The sequence below is a fragment of the Terrapene carolina genome, unplaced genomic scaffold, assembly GCF_002925995.2.
Source record: "Terrapene carolina triunguis isolate 2854851 unplaced genomic scaffold, T_m_triunguis-2.0 Scaffold95, whole genome shotgun sequence".
Taxonomy (NCBI): Eukaryota; Metazoa; Chordata; order Testudines; family Emydidae; genus Terrapene; species Terrapene triunguis.
This window is the reverse complement of record NW_020664446.1, coordinates 29,074,336-29,091,706: the sequence shown is the minus strand read 5'-3', so window position 1 is coordinate 29,091,706 and position 17,371 is coordinate 29,074,336. Positions and strand designations below refer to the sequence as shown.

Below are 17,371 nucleotides of genomic sequence, written 5' to 3'. Positions count from 1 at the left end.
TGGAGCATGCTCTGCAGCTGCTGAGGGGAAGGGCCTTCTTGGCCCAGTACTGCTCCATCACTCCTTTAGTCTTAGTGAGGGGTCTGCAAACCACATCACAAGGATATACATATATTCTCCTTTTTGTGCTGGGAGAACTTATGCATGATAGGAGTCCTCTCTCAAATGTAATGATTGACATGCTGGAAAATTAACCACAATATATAACAAACTATTCCATGAAAAGTCGTTATAATACTCTACAACAGCCTGCAGTGTTGGTCATTGCTAAGTGAGGAAGCTTAATACAGGCAGAAAGCATACCCGTTTAATCAGTTAACCTATGGCAAAAGATTTTCATTTGAAGCATAGATTTTCTTCGTTATAACTATGCATAACTAATTAGGCAGATAGAACTAGGTCATGTTATGTAGAGTTACTCATTTCTTGTCCCCAAGTAATACCTTAGCAACATTTATCTTACATTCTGATAGTCATTTACATGTCAGAAAAAATAACAACCATGGGGAGGCTACAGCAGCCTATTTTGATAATCTTTCCTTCAGAAAGGTTTTAGAATCTGACCTAATTTCCTGTATAACGCTGGAAGAACCAATCTCTGTACAGGGGAGAAACAAAAATAAATTATTGGAACATGAACAGTTTTTTAACTTTTGTGGCACTCTTCTTCAGGCAGGCAGACACAGAGAATTGTTTCCCACAATTTAGGCAAAAAGCCTGCATAGCCTATATCTAATCCAAGCCTCCATAAATTATTAATACTAACAAAGAATTTAAAAAATGATGATCCCTGAAGTCTGCTGCTGCTTAGAATGCGGTCTTTCACAGAGGATAAAAGGTTAAAGCATGGAAAAGCAAAAGAGAATGTGCAAGTCTGGGCATTTAAAACTAACTTATATTGCTAGCCTGATCTCTCTGACAAATTGTCAGAATTGCCTATGAAATAAATATCTTTAGAGAACTGATGGATTTTTAAAGAAAATTTGTGTCAGGCAGCAGCAAGAGAAAGGGAAGATTAAAGTACTTATTCAGGGTCTTTATGCAACACAGAAGAGGTCTAGCAAATATATTCCAGGTGTAATCAATTTGTCAAAGTCATAGCAAATTCAACACACTGGATTTTCTATTTCTTCTGATCAAATATATAAAATACATAACGAATCATTTAATTCAATCTATGTGTTGAAAAACCAGACACTCAAAATATTTAATATATTAAACATTAAGTCTCATTGTGATTTAAATAGTGCCTAACTTTCTCATCTTTGGTTTATGTACTAAGAAGACCGTTCTACCCTGTGGATTAAATTTAAGAGATGTTAATTGAATGGAGCAAATGATCTATTGCTGCATTACAATCAAAATATGTTGACCAAAATATAAGACATATACCTTCAACACAGGAGACAAATGATCCTGTACATTAGTTTTATTTCTGTTATTCAAATGAATGATACTGACTGAAGAGACATCAATGGTCTAAAACATTGCCATAGAATAATACGCTCCATATGCCACCAAGTACTTGGGCAAAGGTGAGGTCTATTTTCAAAGTAGGGGTCAATGATTCTGTGACTCAGTGTGCTGGTCCATTTAAATACTTTCTCATAAATAAGATAATAAATACAGAAATATTAATATTGGAGACAAGTGGCAATTTCTCACTGCGCAATGGGAAATCTGCTGCATACTGACTGTCTGTACACATGACAGATTAGCTTTTTAAGCCCATCAGATATATTCAGAGCCCAGATACTCAGCTGTAGCTAAGGAGTGCTCAAAGGGCTGCATGCAAAAGTGGCCTTAAGCCTCCTGGAGCCAATCTGTACCAATGCAGTCATCAGGAGGGCAGGCTGCTCTAATTTATCCCAGCAACCAGATTTAGTTGGGACATAAGAGAGCCTTGCCCACACAGAACTTGTCAAAAGAGCAGCTACCAGCCACTCAGGGATTCCCCTAGGTTGGGTAAATCATCTGACAATTGGGTTTTGTACCAGCAGAGTGCTATAAAGCTGCACTACCAGGGCAGGATCTGGCCTGGTGTTTTTTTAAAGTATACTGTACATTAATTCATTAGCCAATGGTTTGCTAGTTGAAAGGTTTGGGGGAAGGGTATAGTTTGTTCTATTGCTTAAAAAAAAAAAAAACAGCTATCTTGGAACCCACTCGACTGCCACAGCAGTCGTTTGGTACAATGCAGTTAGACCTGTTGTACAGCTTCCATTTGCTCTCAGAGAAGTAGTATTCTATAGACTGGAATATTGTATCCAGAGAAAGTTTTATTCCATTTGCATAGTTCTTGTGACTTGTGCACTAGCAGAGGTTATCAGACAAAAATATCATTGTGACAATCAGTCCAACAGAGTCAAAATTGCATAAAAAGCTTTTTAAGTAAAAACATTTCCCAGATGATTCATGAGAAGTGTTAACCTCTTTTTGATGATTCTTGATTATTTGATTACAGGCCTTTGGGACTAGCCAGAAAAAGGCAATGCTCAGTTCACTACATTAACTAATTTTTTAATTTGAAATTATTTCTCTCTCATGTTTGTAGTTCAAATGCCTGTACAGCAGTGTGGCTGAAGTGGGGCTGCTATCTAATCACTTGTTCTTATGAATATTGAAATGTAACAATTTATGAAAAAGAGGGGAGGGATAGCTCAGTGGTTTGAGCATTGGCCTGCTAAACCCAGGGTTGTGAGTTCAATCATTGAGGGGGCCACTTAGGGATCTGGGGCAAAATCAGTACTTGGTCCTGCTAGTGAAGGTAGGGGGCTGGACTCAATGACCTTTCAAGGTCCATTCCAGTTCTAGGAGATAGGATATCTCCATTAATTAATTAATTTATTTTATTTAATTTATGAATACTGTATGAAACCTGGTCAGTGAGGGTTACTGGGGTCAGAAGACTTGCCTGTGTAAATGCATTGATTTAGCAAGAGAAGGCTATGGGAATAACAAACAGGGAAGCAATACTATGACTTCCCAGATAAGAACATCTAGGTAGACACTTGAAAGACAACGGGGCAAACTGTTGACTTCAAAGATCCTGTCTCCAACATGTTATACGTCTTGTTTTGGCAGAGTGGGGAGTTGCCAGATCAAATGGCTATAAACAGTCAAAAAGTGTCTTGATTCTTGCCAGGGTCGTGAGTTGCCAAGGGCTGCTCAGGATGTTCTCAATGAGGCCTGACAGGCTCAGATAGAGAGACAGAGAGAGGCCATGTGGCAGCTGGTTAAATACCTGGCAAGATAGATGTATGTGACAGATATGACAATAGCCCGGACAGACCTTATTGAATTAAGTTAAACCCTACTGGATTAATTCACTGTATTAAAAATGCAAATGGTTATGTGTTATTGTGGGATTGTATGTAATGTCTCTAGAGAGGAGTCCTGACTAATGGAAACCCTGGGCAGTGCTGAGCTTCAAACCATTATTTGAAACAATGTGAACTTTTAAAAGTTAAGTGGGTTTCCCAGGAAATCTTTAGGGGGAAGTGAATAAAAATGTAATTCTTCCAATTAGGCAAGAACTCAGCCTTTTGAAGCTTTTCCCGGGGGAGGGAACCTTTTGTCTGCTGCTAACCTGTCATATGAGGACAGGTCAAATTCCCAAACTGTATAAAGAAGTGACTCAGAGATTCACAGAGGTGCTTACTCTGAGCTAAAATGGTTATGAACCTGTAAGCACAAAAACAAACAAACCAAAAAAACCCCACACCCCCTTGGTTGGGTTTGAAGAATTGTCAGAGTCACTGATGGAGTTGGATGATATCTGGTAAGTTTATTAGCATGTATGTAGGTTCTTTTATTGTTTTACACATTTTCTCTAATGCTTTCACCTTAAGAATAAATGTGCTTGTCAGAAAGAGCTATGTGGTAACAATTGTGAGCAATTATGCGGTTTATAGCCTCAGGAGAAGGCAAGCAGGCCTACAGAGGCCATCTGTCTTGCTGGGGAATTCACAGTGTAGGCAGGAAAATGCACAGCCTGGAAATACCCAAGTCTGGAAGAAGACAGACGCCCAAGACAGATAACACCTGGAGTGCCAGCAGCCTAAGAGCAGGAGCTCTTGCTGGCCCACCGACAGGGAATACAGGTGCAGTTGCCCTGAAATGTGACAGCATGTAATCTGTTTTATTGTTTTTAAGAAATGTCTTTGTTCTAAATAGATTATACTTTGCCTTAAGGAAGCTGTTTGGTCAATGACTAACACTGTCATTGCTCCAGAGAGAACAGAACTGTAGGGTCCGAGCCTATGTCAGATGTGTTAAGGTAATCATGGCTGATACGTGGGGAATTGCAAGTCAGGTCTCAGTCTGAGAGTTGGAGAATTGTGTGATGCCACTGGGAGCCAGGTAACAGCTCAAGGTGTGAGAGCTAGAGAAGGTGCACTTGGAGAGACAAGGAGAGGTCAGAGGTACAGTTTGCCTGGTAACAGTGAAAAATAGTATATACAAGGACACCAAGACTTACACTATCTCCTGGTACGGACATAAAAACAATGTGCTATTCTCCCCTAAGTTAATACACAGCTAATGATCAAAACTGCCGGCTTTTACACTGCAAAAATGAGTGAATTAAAAGATTGAAAGTTAACTCTTCAACCAAAACCAAATCATTGTTTTAATGGGATACTGCTGAAGTGGTCAAGTTTAAAATAAGACACCCCTGTTCCTCAAAAAGAAAGCAAAAACCAGCTCTAAGTAGAAAGGAAGCTGAATTTATAATATAAGAGAAGCTACAGGTGGAATAGGTAGTGCTCCTGACCCCAGAATCTGAGGAATACACACGATCATATTGGCCAAGATTTGTGCCGTTCCAACTGTGACCGTTTATGAAAAATACCAGAGTTTATTTGCATATTTGTAAATAATGGGCTTATAATCATAGACTTCAGAGTATCAGACATAACATCCTGCTCTGTGCTCTGCTACATGCAGTGGTGAGGGTAGGACATGAAGCTGCATAACACTTGGCAGTTATGGTTGGGAATGAATGTGTGGCAGGGCTGCCAAATGAGCAAGTGTCACACAAGATGTATGACACTGGATAGCCTTACAGGAGGAGTCTGGGCAATCCTTGGAGAGGCCTTGTCCCCCTCAGCTTTGGGGGCTCCTGCACTCCCATTCCCCATTGCTAATGAGTGCAGCTGCCCTGGATCTTCACTGTCAGGGACTTCCCGGATATCCAAGAGCCCTGGTTTAAAAGATGCAGGCACAGGCACAGAAGAGGACCCTGCCCCAAAGCAACAAAGCTTTGGCTTATTATCTTTTCCACAGATTCCCCGTGGGGCTTGTGTGGGGAACAGTGTGCACTACCTCCACCCTCCAGTTCAGACCAACTCTATCTCCACACACAGATCCAGACCTGATATGCTGCTGATGGCTTGTGGGTGGGGGAAGTGAGGGAAGGGGAGATCAGTGCCACAGAGGCAGCTGACCCTTCCACCATTCCATGCTGGAAGATTCAATTGTGCAAGATTCAAAGTACATCTCATAGGGAGATTAGTGGGCCCTAAGATAGCTAACAGTAACGATTCCCACGTCTTTAATAAATTACAAACGGTAAATTGTCTCTCTTGTCACTGGATTTTATTTAATCAATTCAGATTATTTCAGAAAAATCCTAACATTACTCTTTCAATTAATTAATGTGAAAACTCTCTTGTTCTTTGCAGATAATTAAGCCTTAAATCTGTGTCCTTCTAAAAAAACTGCACTGATTTTTAACAATATTGTTTACAGTCTAAAAATACTGTGTGAGATGGGATTTTTTTCTAAAAGTATTAGCAATTAGGACTTTTTGTGCTTTCAGTATCCTTTGTTGCACAGTCTGAAGTTTAAGGTAACCTCAAAATGGTGGAGGAGCATTGATTTACAAGTTAAATGGTTTTTTGCTTTGCTAAGTCACTTTACCTAGCTGTTCAGCAATTAAGCGTCAAATAGAACCCAAGATTGCTGCTCAATTGATGCACAAATAAAATATCAGCACTATACAATTTCTGCTGATTACCACTTGCCTCTCAATATGCCCTTTAGTTGCTCATCCATCAAGAAGACAGCAGTACATAAAGTCCTTCTAAAAAAATCTATGGGATGAATCAGATTTCTTGGTCTCTCTCCTCTTATCCTCACAAACTGTTGTCTTTTTGTCTTGCCTAGATTAAGTCTCCCAGACTCTGTCATCACTTTACACTCATACAGCCTCATCTAATTATGCATCTGGTTTGCAATCTATTTATCTCTGGAACACAACTCTCAAAATGCTCCTATCATATTAGCACCACCACAAGTTCACTCACATCTCTTCCAGAGGAAATGTATGTTTAGCACTTTGCCAAAAACTGGTAAGAGAATCTGGAAATCACTAGTTCTCCACTGCCTTTCTACCAGAATTTCTGCAAATGTGTCATTCTTTCTTCTGGATCTCAAAATTGCCATGAAACTGACAGCCTACCTCTTGGCACGTCTTGATGCCCACTGTGTGTTCTCTCTCAACAGCCACACCTTGCCCCATCCTCATTTTGTTAGCATGCTTTTGCAACTCTTCCTCTCACCCTATGAAATTCCTTTGCCAACTGCAGTATTGTCAATCCCGACAATTTATAAATAATGAGTCAGATACTAAAAAAAACCCATGAGATTGGTTTTGAGATCATGATGTATTTTGTAAAAAGTGTTGAGCATTTTATTTGCCTTCTGGTTTTTGAGTCTTTGTGGGTCCTATTTTTGAACTTCCCTCCGCAACCATGAGGATTATAAATTTACTTTAAAAAAATAAATCAAAGCTGAGATTTACATCTAATCACTTTCCTCCAGGAACAGGAGCTTTAAGGAATATGCTCTTAGCACTTTGCGGAATTTTATTTCACTCCCTTTTTTCTCCTACCCTTGCATCTCTTGAAGGATCAGTGGTGATTTTGTTCTTCATTGTCTCAAACAGGTGTTTCCTGTTTCCTTAATCATTAACACACAGTCCAAGACAGCTCATCACAACATATGCAGAGGACTCTGCTGAGAAAGCATGAGGAACTGCTACGTGCATGAAGAGCTCAGATTCCTAGGCATATTTCCTTTTGGTAATGTATTCTAAATTCTCTCAATGTACATCTATGGCAGCTCATAGCTCTATACTTTGGACACATTTTAAAAGGAAAACTATCATTTGCAATGGTTCATGGTTGGGACATATCAGCATAAATTCCAGGTGGCATTTGGATCTACATAGCATGATGATCAAATACTTAGATGATGTGAACAATATGTCTTCTAATAGCACCTACTATCTCGGCTTCAGTTAAGGGCATGCTAATTTTCCCATTAACATCTACTTTCATGGGTTCTTAACCTACTGCACAATTCACTGTTTTCAAAAAGAGCCTCACAAACCATAATAGCCCCACAGCAACTATTAAAGCCTCAATGAAATAAGTGCTTCTAAACAGTGTCTAAATAAGTATTTACAGGATAGAACAAAGAATCTCTAAAGTAGTCATTAGAGTCTGTTGGGTAAATAATGCAATTATCTGGAAAAAAAAATCTCTCATTACTGAGGAGCTGATGGATTCTTGACAACTACAATATTTTCTCTTTGAACAGAAAATCTAAAAAATGATAAATGCTAATATATAATTGCAGTACCTGCATACTGGCAACCCCTCAGAACAATAAAGTACAAAAATGGGTTCAAGTGTGAGGAGATAGTTGTTGTTTGCTGTACATAACTCTTCTGTTAGCAGAAAGGCAGCTTTTACCTGGAAATAAAACTGTCCTAAGCTGGAAGAGAATTTTTTTTGTAAAAAATAACATTATCTGCCCAGCCAATGGAAAACAAAACAAAAAGAACAGTTTTAGAAAAGTGCTGGTAATGTGTAGAATAATGTGTAGTCTCCTAGAATTCTTATAATTTATCATAAACTGTTATCAAACCTAACACCTAAGTGTTACCAAGCCATTTCATAAACTATAATCCTGAAAAATTTACACATGTAAATCACTTTATATGTGCAAATAGCCCTCAATTTTACTTGTGTGCCTAAGGGTTTGCAGGATTGGAGTCCTAAGAACATAAGAACAGCCGTACTGGGTCAGACCAAAGGTCCTTCTAGCCCAGTATCCTGTTTACCGACAGTGGCTAATGCCAGGTGCCCCAGAGGGAGTGAACCTAACAGGTAATGATCAAGTGATCTCTCTCCTGCCATTCATCTCCACCCTCTGACAAACAGAGGCTAGGGACAACATTCCTTACCCATCCTGGCTAATAGCCATTAATGGACTTAACCTCCATGAATTTATCCAGTTCTCTTTTAAACCCTGTTATAGTCCTAGCCTTCACAACCTCCTCAGGGAAGGAGTTCCACAAGTTGACTGTGTGCTGTGTGAAGAAGAACTTCCTTTTATTTGTTTTAAACCTGCTTCCCATTAATTTCATTTGGTGGCCCCTAATTCTTGTATTATGGGAATAAGTAAATAACTTTTCCTTATCTACTTTCTCCACATTACTCATGATTTTATATACCTCTATCATATCCCCCCTTAGTCTCCTCTTTTCCAAGCTGAAAAGTCCTAGCCTCTTTAATCTCTCCTCATATAGGACCCGTTCCAAACCTCTAATCATTTTAGTTGCCATTCTCTGAACCTTTTCTAGTGCCAGTATATCTTTTTTGAGATGAGGAGATCACATCTGTACGCAGTATTCCAGATGTGGGCGTACCATCGATTTATATAAGGGCAATAATATATTCTCTATCCCCTTTTTAAATGATTCCTAACATCCTGTTTGCTTTTTTGACTGCCTCTGCACACTGCGTGGACGTCTTCAGAGAACTATCCACGATGACTCCAAGATCTTTTTCCTGATTTGTTGTAGCTAAATTAGCCCCCATCATATTGTATGTATAGTTGGGGTTATTTTTCCCAATGTGCATTACTTTATATTCATCCACATTAAATTTCATTTGCCATTTTGTTGCCCAATCACTTAGTTTTGTGAGATCTCTTTGAAGTTCTTTACAGTCTGCTTTGGTCCTAACTATCTTGAGCAGTTTAGTATCATCTGCAAGCTTTGCCACCTCACTTTTTACCCCTTTTTCCAGATCATTTATGAATAAGTTGAATAGGATTGGTCCTAGGACAGACCCTTGGGGAACACCACTAGTTACCCCTCTCCATTCTGAGAATTTACCATTTATTCCTACCCTTTGTTCCCTGTCTTTTAACCAGTTCTCAATCCATGAAAGGACCTTCCCTTTTAACCCATGACAACTTAATTTACGTAAGAGCCTTTGGTGAGGGACCTTGTCAAAGGCTTTCTGGAAATCTAAGTACACTATGTCCACTGGATCCCCCTTGTCCACCTGTTTGTTGAGCCCTTCGAAGAACTCTAATAGATTAGTAAGACACGATTTCCCTTTACAGAAACCATGTTGACTTTTGCCCAACAATTTATGTTCTTCTAGGTGTCTGACAATTTTATTCTTTACGATTGTTTCAACTAATTTTCCTGGTACTGATGTTAGATTTACCGGTCTGTAATTGCTGGGATCATCTCTAGAGCCCTTTTTAAATATTGGCGTTACATTAGCTATCTTCCAGTCATTGGGTACAGAAGCCGATTTAAAGGACAGGTTACAAACCATAGTTAATCGTTCCGCAATTTCACATTTGAGTTCTTTCAGAACTCTTGGGTGAATGCCATCTGGTCCCAGTGACTTGTTAATGTTAAGTTTACCACTTAATTCCAAAACCTCCTCTATCCATGTGTGTAATCTCAAAGGACAGCAAATAGAATGGGACAAAAATGAGACAACACTATAAATCAGAGTGCTAATGTCTTCACTGTCTATATATCAATCCTGCTCTTTATTTTACACCTTTACTTAAAATTGTCTCCTCAGTTTCATTTAAAATCCCAATTTTTAAAAAAGTCCTAAAAACCCCCAATAGCTAAGTCATCAGTAAAAGGGTGGCTACTATAACAAACCACTGGATTTATTTTCTCTACAAACTAAGGGCCAGATTGTGGCCCACCTTGCATGCAAGCAGCAGGGAATACAGGGAGTATTAGTCATCTCCCTTACTCCCTTGTGCTAATGCACTGTATTATAGCTTCCTGTGAAAATGGGAAGCAGACTACATTTCCCACCCTCACCCCAAAGGTGGGTGGGAAGTATTGAAGGGAGTAGTTGGAGCCTAGACTCCACACACACCTGTAAGTTTTAGTTACGCCAGTGTATCAGTGAGCAAATATTGTGACACCCTCCCCAGAAAAGTGAGGAGATCAGGAGGAGGATGGTGCTCAAGTGAGTCAGTCTCCCTTGTGGGCTGCTCCAGAGATCGCGTGTTATTGTGCTGCCTCTTACCATGAGGTAGGCCCCAATCTAATGGTCTAGCCCTAAGAAACTAGCACTGCCACGGTACAAACACAAGTCAATTTCTCTTACATCAGTTCACTGATGATAGGAAATTAGTTCCGTATTACAGTTTTACAGTTACATTTTTATGTATGGATATGACACATATCTATATCTATAGCTATATACACACGCACACACACACACACACACACACATACAGGAATAATGACAGAAAGTTCAACATGAGCAAAATCAAATACTATTATTGTTGGTAAGAAATGGTAAATGTGAGCTAGCAGCAGAATTGAAAACACCCTTTTGAATATCCCATCAGGAAATGCCCTTTGCCAAGAAAAATATCACAAGACAGAATATGGTTTCAAATATCTATAATTAACACACAAAAATAGTGTTTATTTTATTCTGCTTTACCATAGGAGACATAAATATGTATTTGGATATTCTATCCTTCCATGTTGCCAATTAATAAAATGGAAAGATTTAGTAAGATATTTGTGTTACAAATCCATGTCTACAAATATCTGAAAATCTGGAGCTACCAAATAAAATAATAATCTACAACTGTTTAAACAATTGCTTTTGGAGCATCACCTCTTTGTTCAAAGTCAGCCTTAGAAGTAGAACCATAAGCTGCTAAGCATTATGGGTCAAATTCTGCCCTCAGTGCAATCACAGGAATGGAATGGATTTCAATGGGAGCTGCACGCACAGGAGGGCAGTATGTAGTACTCTAAGAACTGCTGGAAGGAGTAGTTTTATTTATGTACTGATACTATGTGAGTTCCTCAGGGGAGGGACTTTTTGTTTAGAGTTGTACAATGCCTATCAAAAGTGGTAGTTTATGACTGGGGACCCTAAGCACTACAGTAATACACAGTAATAATAACTGCAGCAAATATAAATAAAACCATTCTATACAGTGTGCATGAAAATGACATAAAACTTAGAAAACGCTGTCAAGTGATTTTAGGACCAAAATTTTACTAATGTATTTTTAATATCTGTTTGCAGAGTCCAAACATCTTTGTGTTTGTGTCTGTGATTTTTTTTAAACATTAATTATTTGAAAAATAGTTTTGTTTAATAACACTGGTCTACAATTTTTGAGAAGTCGTCTGCTTCAGAGATAAAATGTGCTATTTATTATGTATTTTGATGTGCTGAATTCAAATATGACAATTAAAACAACTGATTGGCTACTGTTTCTAAGATATTTAAGTTTTTACATTTTATGTCTATGTATATTGTGTAGATAGTAGAGTTTTAATCATAAATTGTAAACCTAGGTCTTTTCATGTGTTTATGGTTGCTTTACATGATAATATTCCACCTGTCCTGTTTATGTAACACTTTAAAAATCAGCAAAAGGGTTATATAAATAAAATTTATTATGAAACAAAAGGCAAAAAACTATTCTGTACATAGTTTAGTCCTATTCAGTGTCTACTCGGCGCTTCTTGGCTTGTCTCTTGTATTCATTCAATGGACTCATACCGGTAGACTCATAGACTTTAAGGTCGGAAGGGACCATTATGTCTGACCTCCCGCATGATGCAGGCCACAAAAGCTGACCCACCCACTTTCCCTTAACTCAGCTGTTGAAGTCTCCAGATCGTGATTCAAAGACTTCAAGTCGCAGAGAATCCTCCAGCTTGCGACCCCTGCCCTATGCTGCGGAGGAAGGCGAAAAACCTCCAGGGCCTCTGCCAATTTACCCTGGAGGAAAATTCCTTCCCGACCCCAAATATGGCGATCAGTAGAACCCCGAGCATACAGGCAAGATTCTCCAGCCAGACCCTCATTTTACCAGCGATGGCACGTTATTGCCTAATTGACTAAAATCACGTTATCCCATCAAACCATTCCCTCCATAAACTTATCTAGCCTAATCTTGAAGCCAGAGAGGTCTTTTGCCCCCACCGTTTCCCTCTTGTCACTGTCCAGCAATAGTCCGCAAGCGTTGATGGGCTCCATTTGCCCTGATAGCGTTTCTCCATTGTTGCAATGTCCTGGTGAAATCGCTCGCCATGCTCGTCGCTCACTGCTCCGCAGTTCGGTGGAAAAAAATCTAGATGAGAGTGCAAAAAATGTATCTTTAGTGACATGTTGCAACCAAGGCTTTTGTATGCCTTGAGGAGGTTTTCCACCAACAACCTGTAGTTGTCTGCCTTGTTGTTTCCGAGAAAATTTATTGCCACTAACTGGAAGGCTTTCCATGCCGTCTTTTCCTTGCCACGCAGTGCATGGTCAAATGCATCATCTCGAAGAAATTCACGAATCTGAGGACCAACAAAGACACCTTCCTTTATCTTAGCTTCACTTAACCTTGGAAATTTTCCACGGAGGTACTTGAAAGCTGCTTGTGTTTTGTCAATGGCCTTGACAAAGTTCTTCATCAGACCCAGCTTGATGCGTAAGGGTGGTAACAAAATCTTCCTTGATTCAGCAAGTGGTGGATGCTGAACACTTTTCCTCCCAGGCTCCAATGACTGTCGGAGTGGCCAATCTTTCTTGATGTAGTGGGAATCTCTTGCACGACTATCCCATTCGCAGAGAAAACAGCAGTACTTTGTGTATCCAGTCTGCAGACCAAGCAAGAGAGCAACAACCTTCAAATCGCCACAAAGCTGCCACTGATGTCGGTCATAGTTTATGCACCTCAAAAGTTGTTTCATGTTGTCATAGGTTTCCTTCATATGGACTGCATGACCAACTGGAATTGATGGTAAAACATTGCCATTATGCAGTAAAACAGCTTTAAGACTCGTCTTCGATGAATCAATGAACAGTCTCCACTCATCTGGATTGTGAACGATGTTGAGAGCTGCCATCGATGTTGTTGCAGGCTACAAGATCACCTTCCATGAAGAAGAATGGGACAAGATCCTTTTGACGGTCACGGAACATGGAAACCCTAATATCACCTGCCAGGAGATTCCACTGCTGTAGTCTGGAGCCCAACAGCTCTGCCTTACTCTTGGGTAGTTCCAAATCCCTGACAAGGTCATTCAGTTCACCTTGTGTTATCAGGTGTGGTTCAGAGGAGGAGGATGGGAGAAAATGTGGGTCTTGTGACATTGATGGTTCAGGACCAGAAGTTTCATCCTCTTTCTCTTCCTCGTCTGACTCAAGTGAGAATGATTCTGGTGCATCAGGAACCGGCAGTCCTTCTCCGTGGGGTACTGGGCGTATAGCTGATGGAACGTTTGGATAATGCACAGTCCACTTTTTCTTCTTTGACACACCTTTCCCAACTGGAGGCACCATGCAGAAGTAACAATTGCTGGTATGATCTGTTGGCTCTCTCCAAATCATTGGCACTGCAAAAGGCATAGATTTCCTTTTCCTGTTCAACCACTGGCGAAGATTTGTTGCACAAGTGTTGCAGCATATGTGTGGGGCCCACCTCTTGTCCTGAGCTCCAATTTTGCAGCCAAAATAAAGGTGATAGGCTTTCTTAACCATAGTGGTTATACTGCGCTTTTGTGATGCAAAAGTCACTTCACCACAAACATAGCAGAAGTTATCTGCACTGTTCACACAAGTACGAGGCATCTCTGCTCACTTTGGCTAAACAGAAATGTGTCCTTTTGCAAAATCAAACATTGACAAATAAGAGAGCATGACACTGTATGATTTCTAGAGCTGATCTAGGGCAATTTGTTCAGCAGAGTGATGTAAGCTTCGTTATGATTGCATTATCCATGACTTCTAGGAATAACATGATGCAATTCATATCATGTATGACGCAATACCAGCTTCAGATTGCATCATTCATTGTTTTGCCTAAAAAGCAAGTACTGTCCAAACCCAGTCATAGATTTATTCATAGATCCAGTCAAAGATGTATTTTAGTCATTTCTGGTTTAAATTGAGATCCCTTCCCTTTATAACTCACTTATCCTCCGCCATTCCCAAGTCAAGGGTCGTATATACTGACCCAATAGCATATCTTGAAAACTAGAGCCAATCAACAATTTTAAGCATCATTTTCGTTCTCAGTGACCCAGAATTAGTAAAGTTTGACTACATTTATTTCAGAAGCATTTTGGCTGTAGAGCAGTGTAATAATAAAATAACAGAAGAACAAGAGAGACCAGTTTCAACAGCACTGCACTCATAAGCAACGGTGAGCCCTGATGCTACAATGAGCTCCGTTTTGGTGGGCCCCAGCACCCACACAGAGCCATGAGTTCAATGGCAGCACTATTCCAGCAGGATTGGGGCCCTGACATAGAACAAACTGAAGTATTACAGGATAGGGGCTGTAATGGATAAAAAAGGTGAAATATATAACCAACAGAGAAAATAAAGTCAGTAATTAAAATAATTTGTTTTAAGCGTCCAATTTTTAAATATTCTGAAAATACCATAGCAGAGTCATTTTGATAATGTATATCATATGCCTTTAGCATTGTACCAGTTTAAAAAAAGAAACTTTCTAGTCTACAGTCCATCAGCAAATAGCATAAAATGTTTCCAATCCATCAATATTCCATACACTATTATAACATGGTAATTTCAAGTATCTGTTTAAGAGTACCCTTTAAATGGTAGACAGAAGCTCAGTAATCTTTATTAAAATATTACTATAGGCATAGATTTGTATTTTATCATTGGACAAAAAGCTAGCAATCATAAATAAATTCAGTTTGATTGCTCCATAAACTAACTTTTTAAAGAGGAAGCAGTAGCAATTTTGCAGACCCTAATATGATCAGACAATTTAATACTTCAGTGTAATATGACCCTCTTCCTTCCTATTGCTCATATAGTATAAGATGTAATTTGGTTGAAGAGTGTAATGATGGTAATTAACAGCATGTCTCTTAATACTGATATCATGGAAATAAGGAACACATGCTTAAATTAAAGTGATTTAGCAGCACTATGCCAGCTCATACACTTGGCATTACCATATTAATTGGTATAATATTCTTGTTCATTATCCATTACACCCCTTGACATTGCTATTATAAGTTAATAGATGAAAGAATAGATCACTTCCACACCTCTCCATCTATCAAAAACCAAATGGGGTCAAATCGCCAATAAGGAGACCCAGCAAAAATCACTAAAGCAGGAAAGCGCCAAATGGTTTGGAAGCAATTTATTATATACAAAACAACCCTTCCATAACCTTAGTTTAACAGTTCAAGAAGCATTTTGGGTAAATTATATTAATAGAAAGTGGTTGAGGTGGAAATAAATTAATGATGTTACAAAAAGAAATTAGTATGGTTACTTTCACTGTGTTTTTTAGACAGAGAAAGGAGGTGGTAAAGAATACAAATAGCCTTGAAGGATTGATTCTTCCTGATCACATAGGGAAACTGGCCAGGGATCTGCTGAAAGGATATTTGCAAGAGTTTAGCTGTTTTCAGAGCTAGTTTTTGCCATCATGATGGGAACCAAAAATAAATATATGAATAAAAATAAAGGGAGGGAAAAACTAAAAGACAAAACAGAGGCACAAGCCAACATGGTAGGTTCACTATCAGACAATCTTTTTATTAGTTGCTATTTTTAAAATGTTTTTTATGCAATCAATCTTTTATTTCAATTGTATGCTACTCTATGCTTTCAACATTTTTTCACATCTAAAACATCTGAGGATATCGGAGGATGGTCATATCTAAGATTGTAGAGACCTGTAAAGACTGGTACTAATCAGATGCAAAAGACAAGATTATCTAACTAAAGTAACTGTAAGACAACCATCATAATAGTATATAATGCGCTGGATCCTAAATAAATTAATCCAATCTCTTCTATTTATAGTGCTTTATAGCTGGATCCCACTTTGCTGTTTTGAGTTGTCTCAGCAAAAAGTGGTTTGGCTAAGAGTTAAAGTTCTCCTAGGCTACTGAGTTATTAAAACTTATTTAATTTTTTTCCCATTCCTTACATCACCCTATGTGTCAGAGCCACCAATCACTACCTTGGAGTTTTCTCTAGCTCCCAATTCCAGAGCAAGTCAGAGACACCAACATTTTCTCAGTGATTCTTCAAGTTCTAATCTGAATATGGTAGCATGTAGACTAGAAAAATGAGGGTTAGAATATGCATCCACGTATAGATATGGAGATTCCATGCCTCTCTCTCTTAAGGTTCATCACCATGCATATGGAACACTCCATTTCACCAAATCAAACTATTCTTTCCGCACATTCCTGTTAGGCTTGTTACTTATTTTGCATTTGTTGGCACTGCCTGCAGTACTGTATATCACTAAAATGTGTATACATTACCGTGTAATTAAACAGCAGTCGTGTATTATGCTGTCCTCCACAAATATGCCACTCTCTTCATCAGTTTCAATAAGATGACCATCATGGTACCAGTGTACTTGGGTAGTATTGTCAACATATGTTGCAGTGCACTGAAATGGCAAGCGATCTCCATGAAAAACCACCTGCCTTTGTGATGGTATCAGTTCAAAAAGAGGCAGTTCCAAAGGTCCAGCTGTAGAAAAAAATATTTTCCTGTTATTTAAGGAATGGCAAACAGTCCATAGTGTGCTTTTTAAAAAGTGCTTGGATTTTGTTAATAGCTATTATTTCTACAAGTGTCAGCATGCATTATAGAAGAAATCAAGTGTTCTATCATTTAACGCTTTCAGATAAGATCAAACATTTTTCATTCACAGGACAAAATATGCAATAAAATATCACTCTCCATATATTACTGGTTTTCTTGCATAAAGCAATAAAAATACAATACTGGCTACACACCATGTATAATACTGTACCCATCATGCACAGAATTTCATTTGACCAATTTCATTGATTGGAATTCTCTGAAGTTAATTAATTCATTGCCTCTGCATTTCTTTTACCAGGAAGCAATGGCACAATGGATGCCCAAGGTGACTTTTGTGCCTCATGTGCATTGTGAAGATGGGCTCTGCACCATCCCAAAATATGCTGAGACAGAGGGAACTGATGAGGGTGAGTTGGGGAAGGAGCTATTGGATCTGCTTACATAGA

At 38.9% G+C, this 17,371-nt stretch overlaps 1 protein-coding gene across 2 annotated transcripts in view; it reads right to left on the bottom strand.

Moving 5' to 3' along the window:
* The window catches only part of ADGRA1 (adhesion G protein-coupled receptor A1), a 466,576-nt gene that overhangs the window by 215,435 nt on the left and 233,770 nt on the right, over positions 1-17,371 (bottom strand). For both annotated transcript variants that reach the window (XM_026651172.2, XM_026651174.2), the window contains exon 7: positions 16,634-16,847. In XM_026651172.2, coding sequence (XP_026506957.1) covers positions 16,634-16,847 — 214 coding nt within the window. The remainder of the gene's footprint in view (positions 1-16,633; positions 16,848-17,371) is intronic.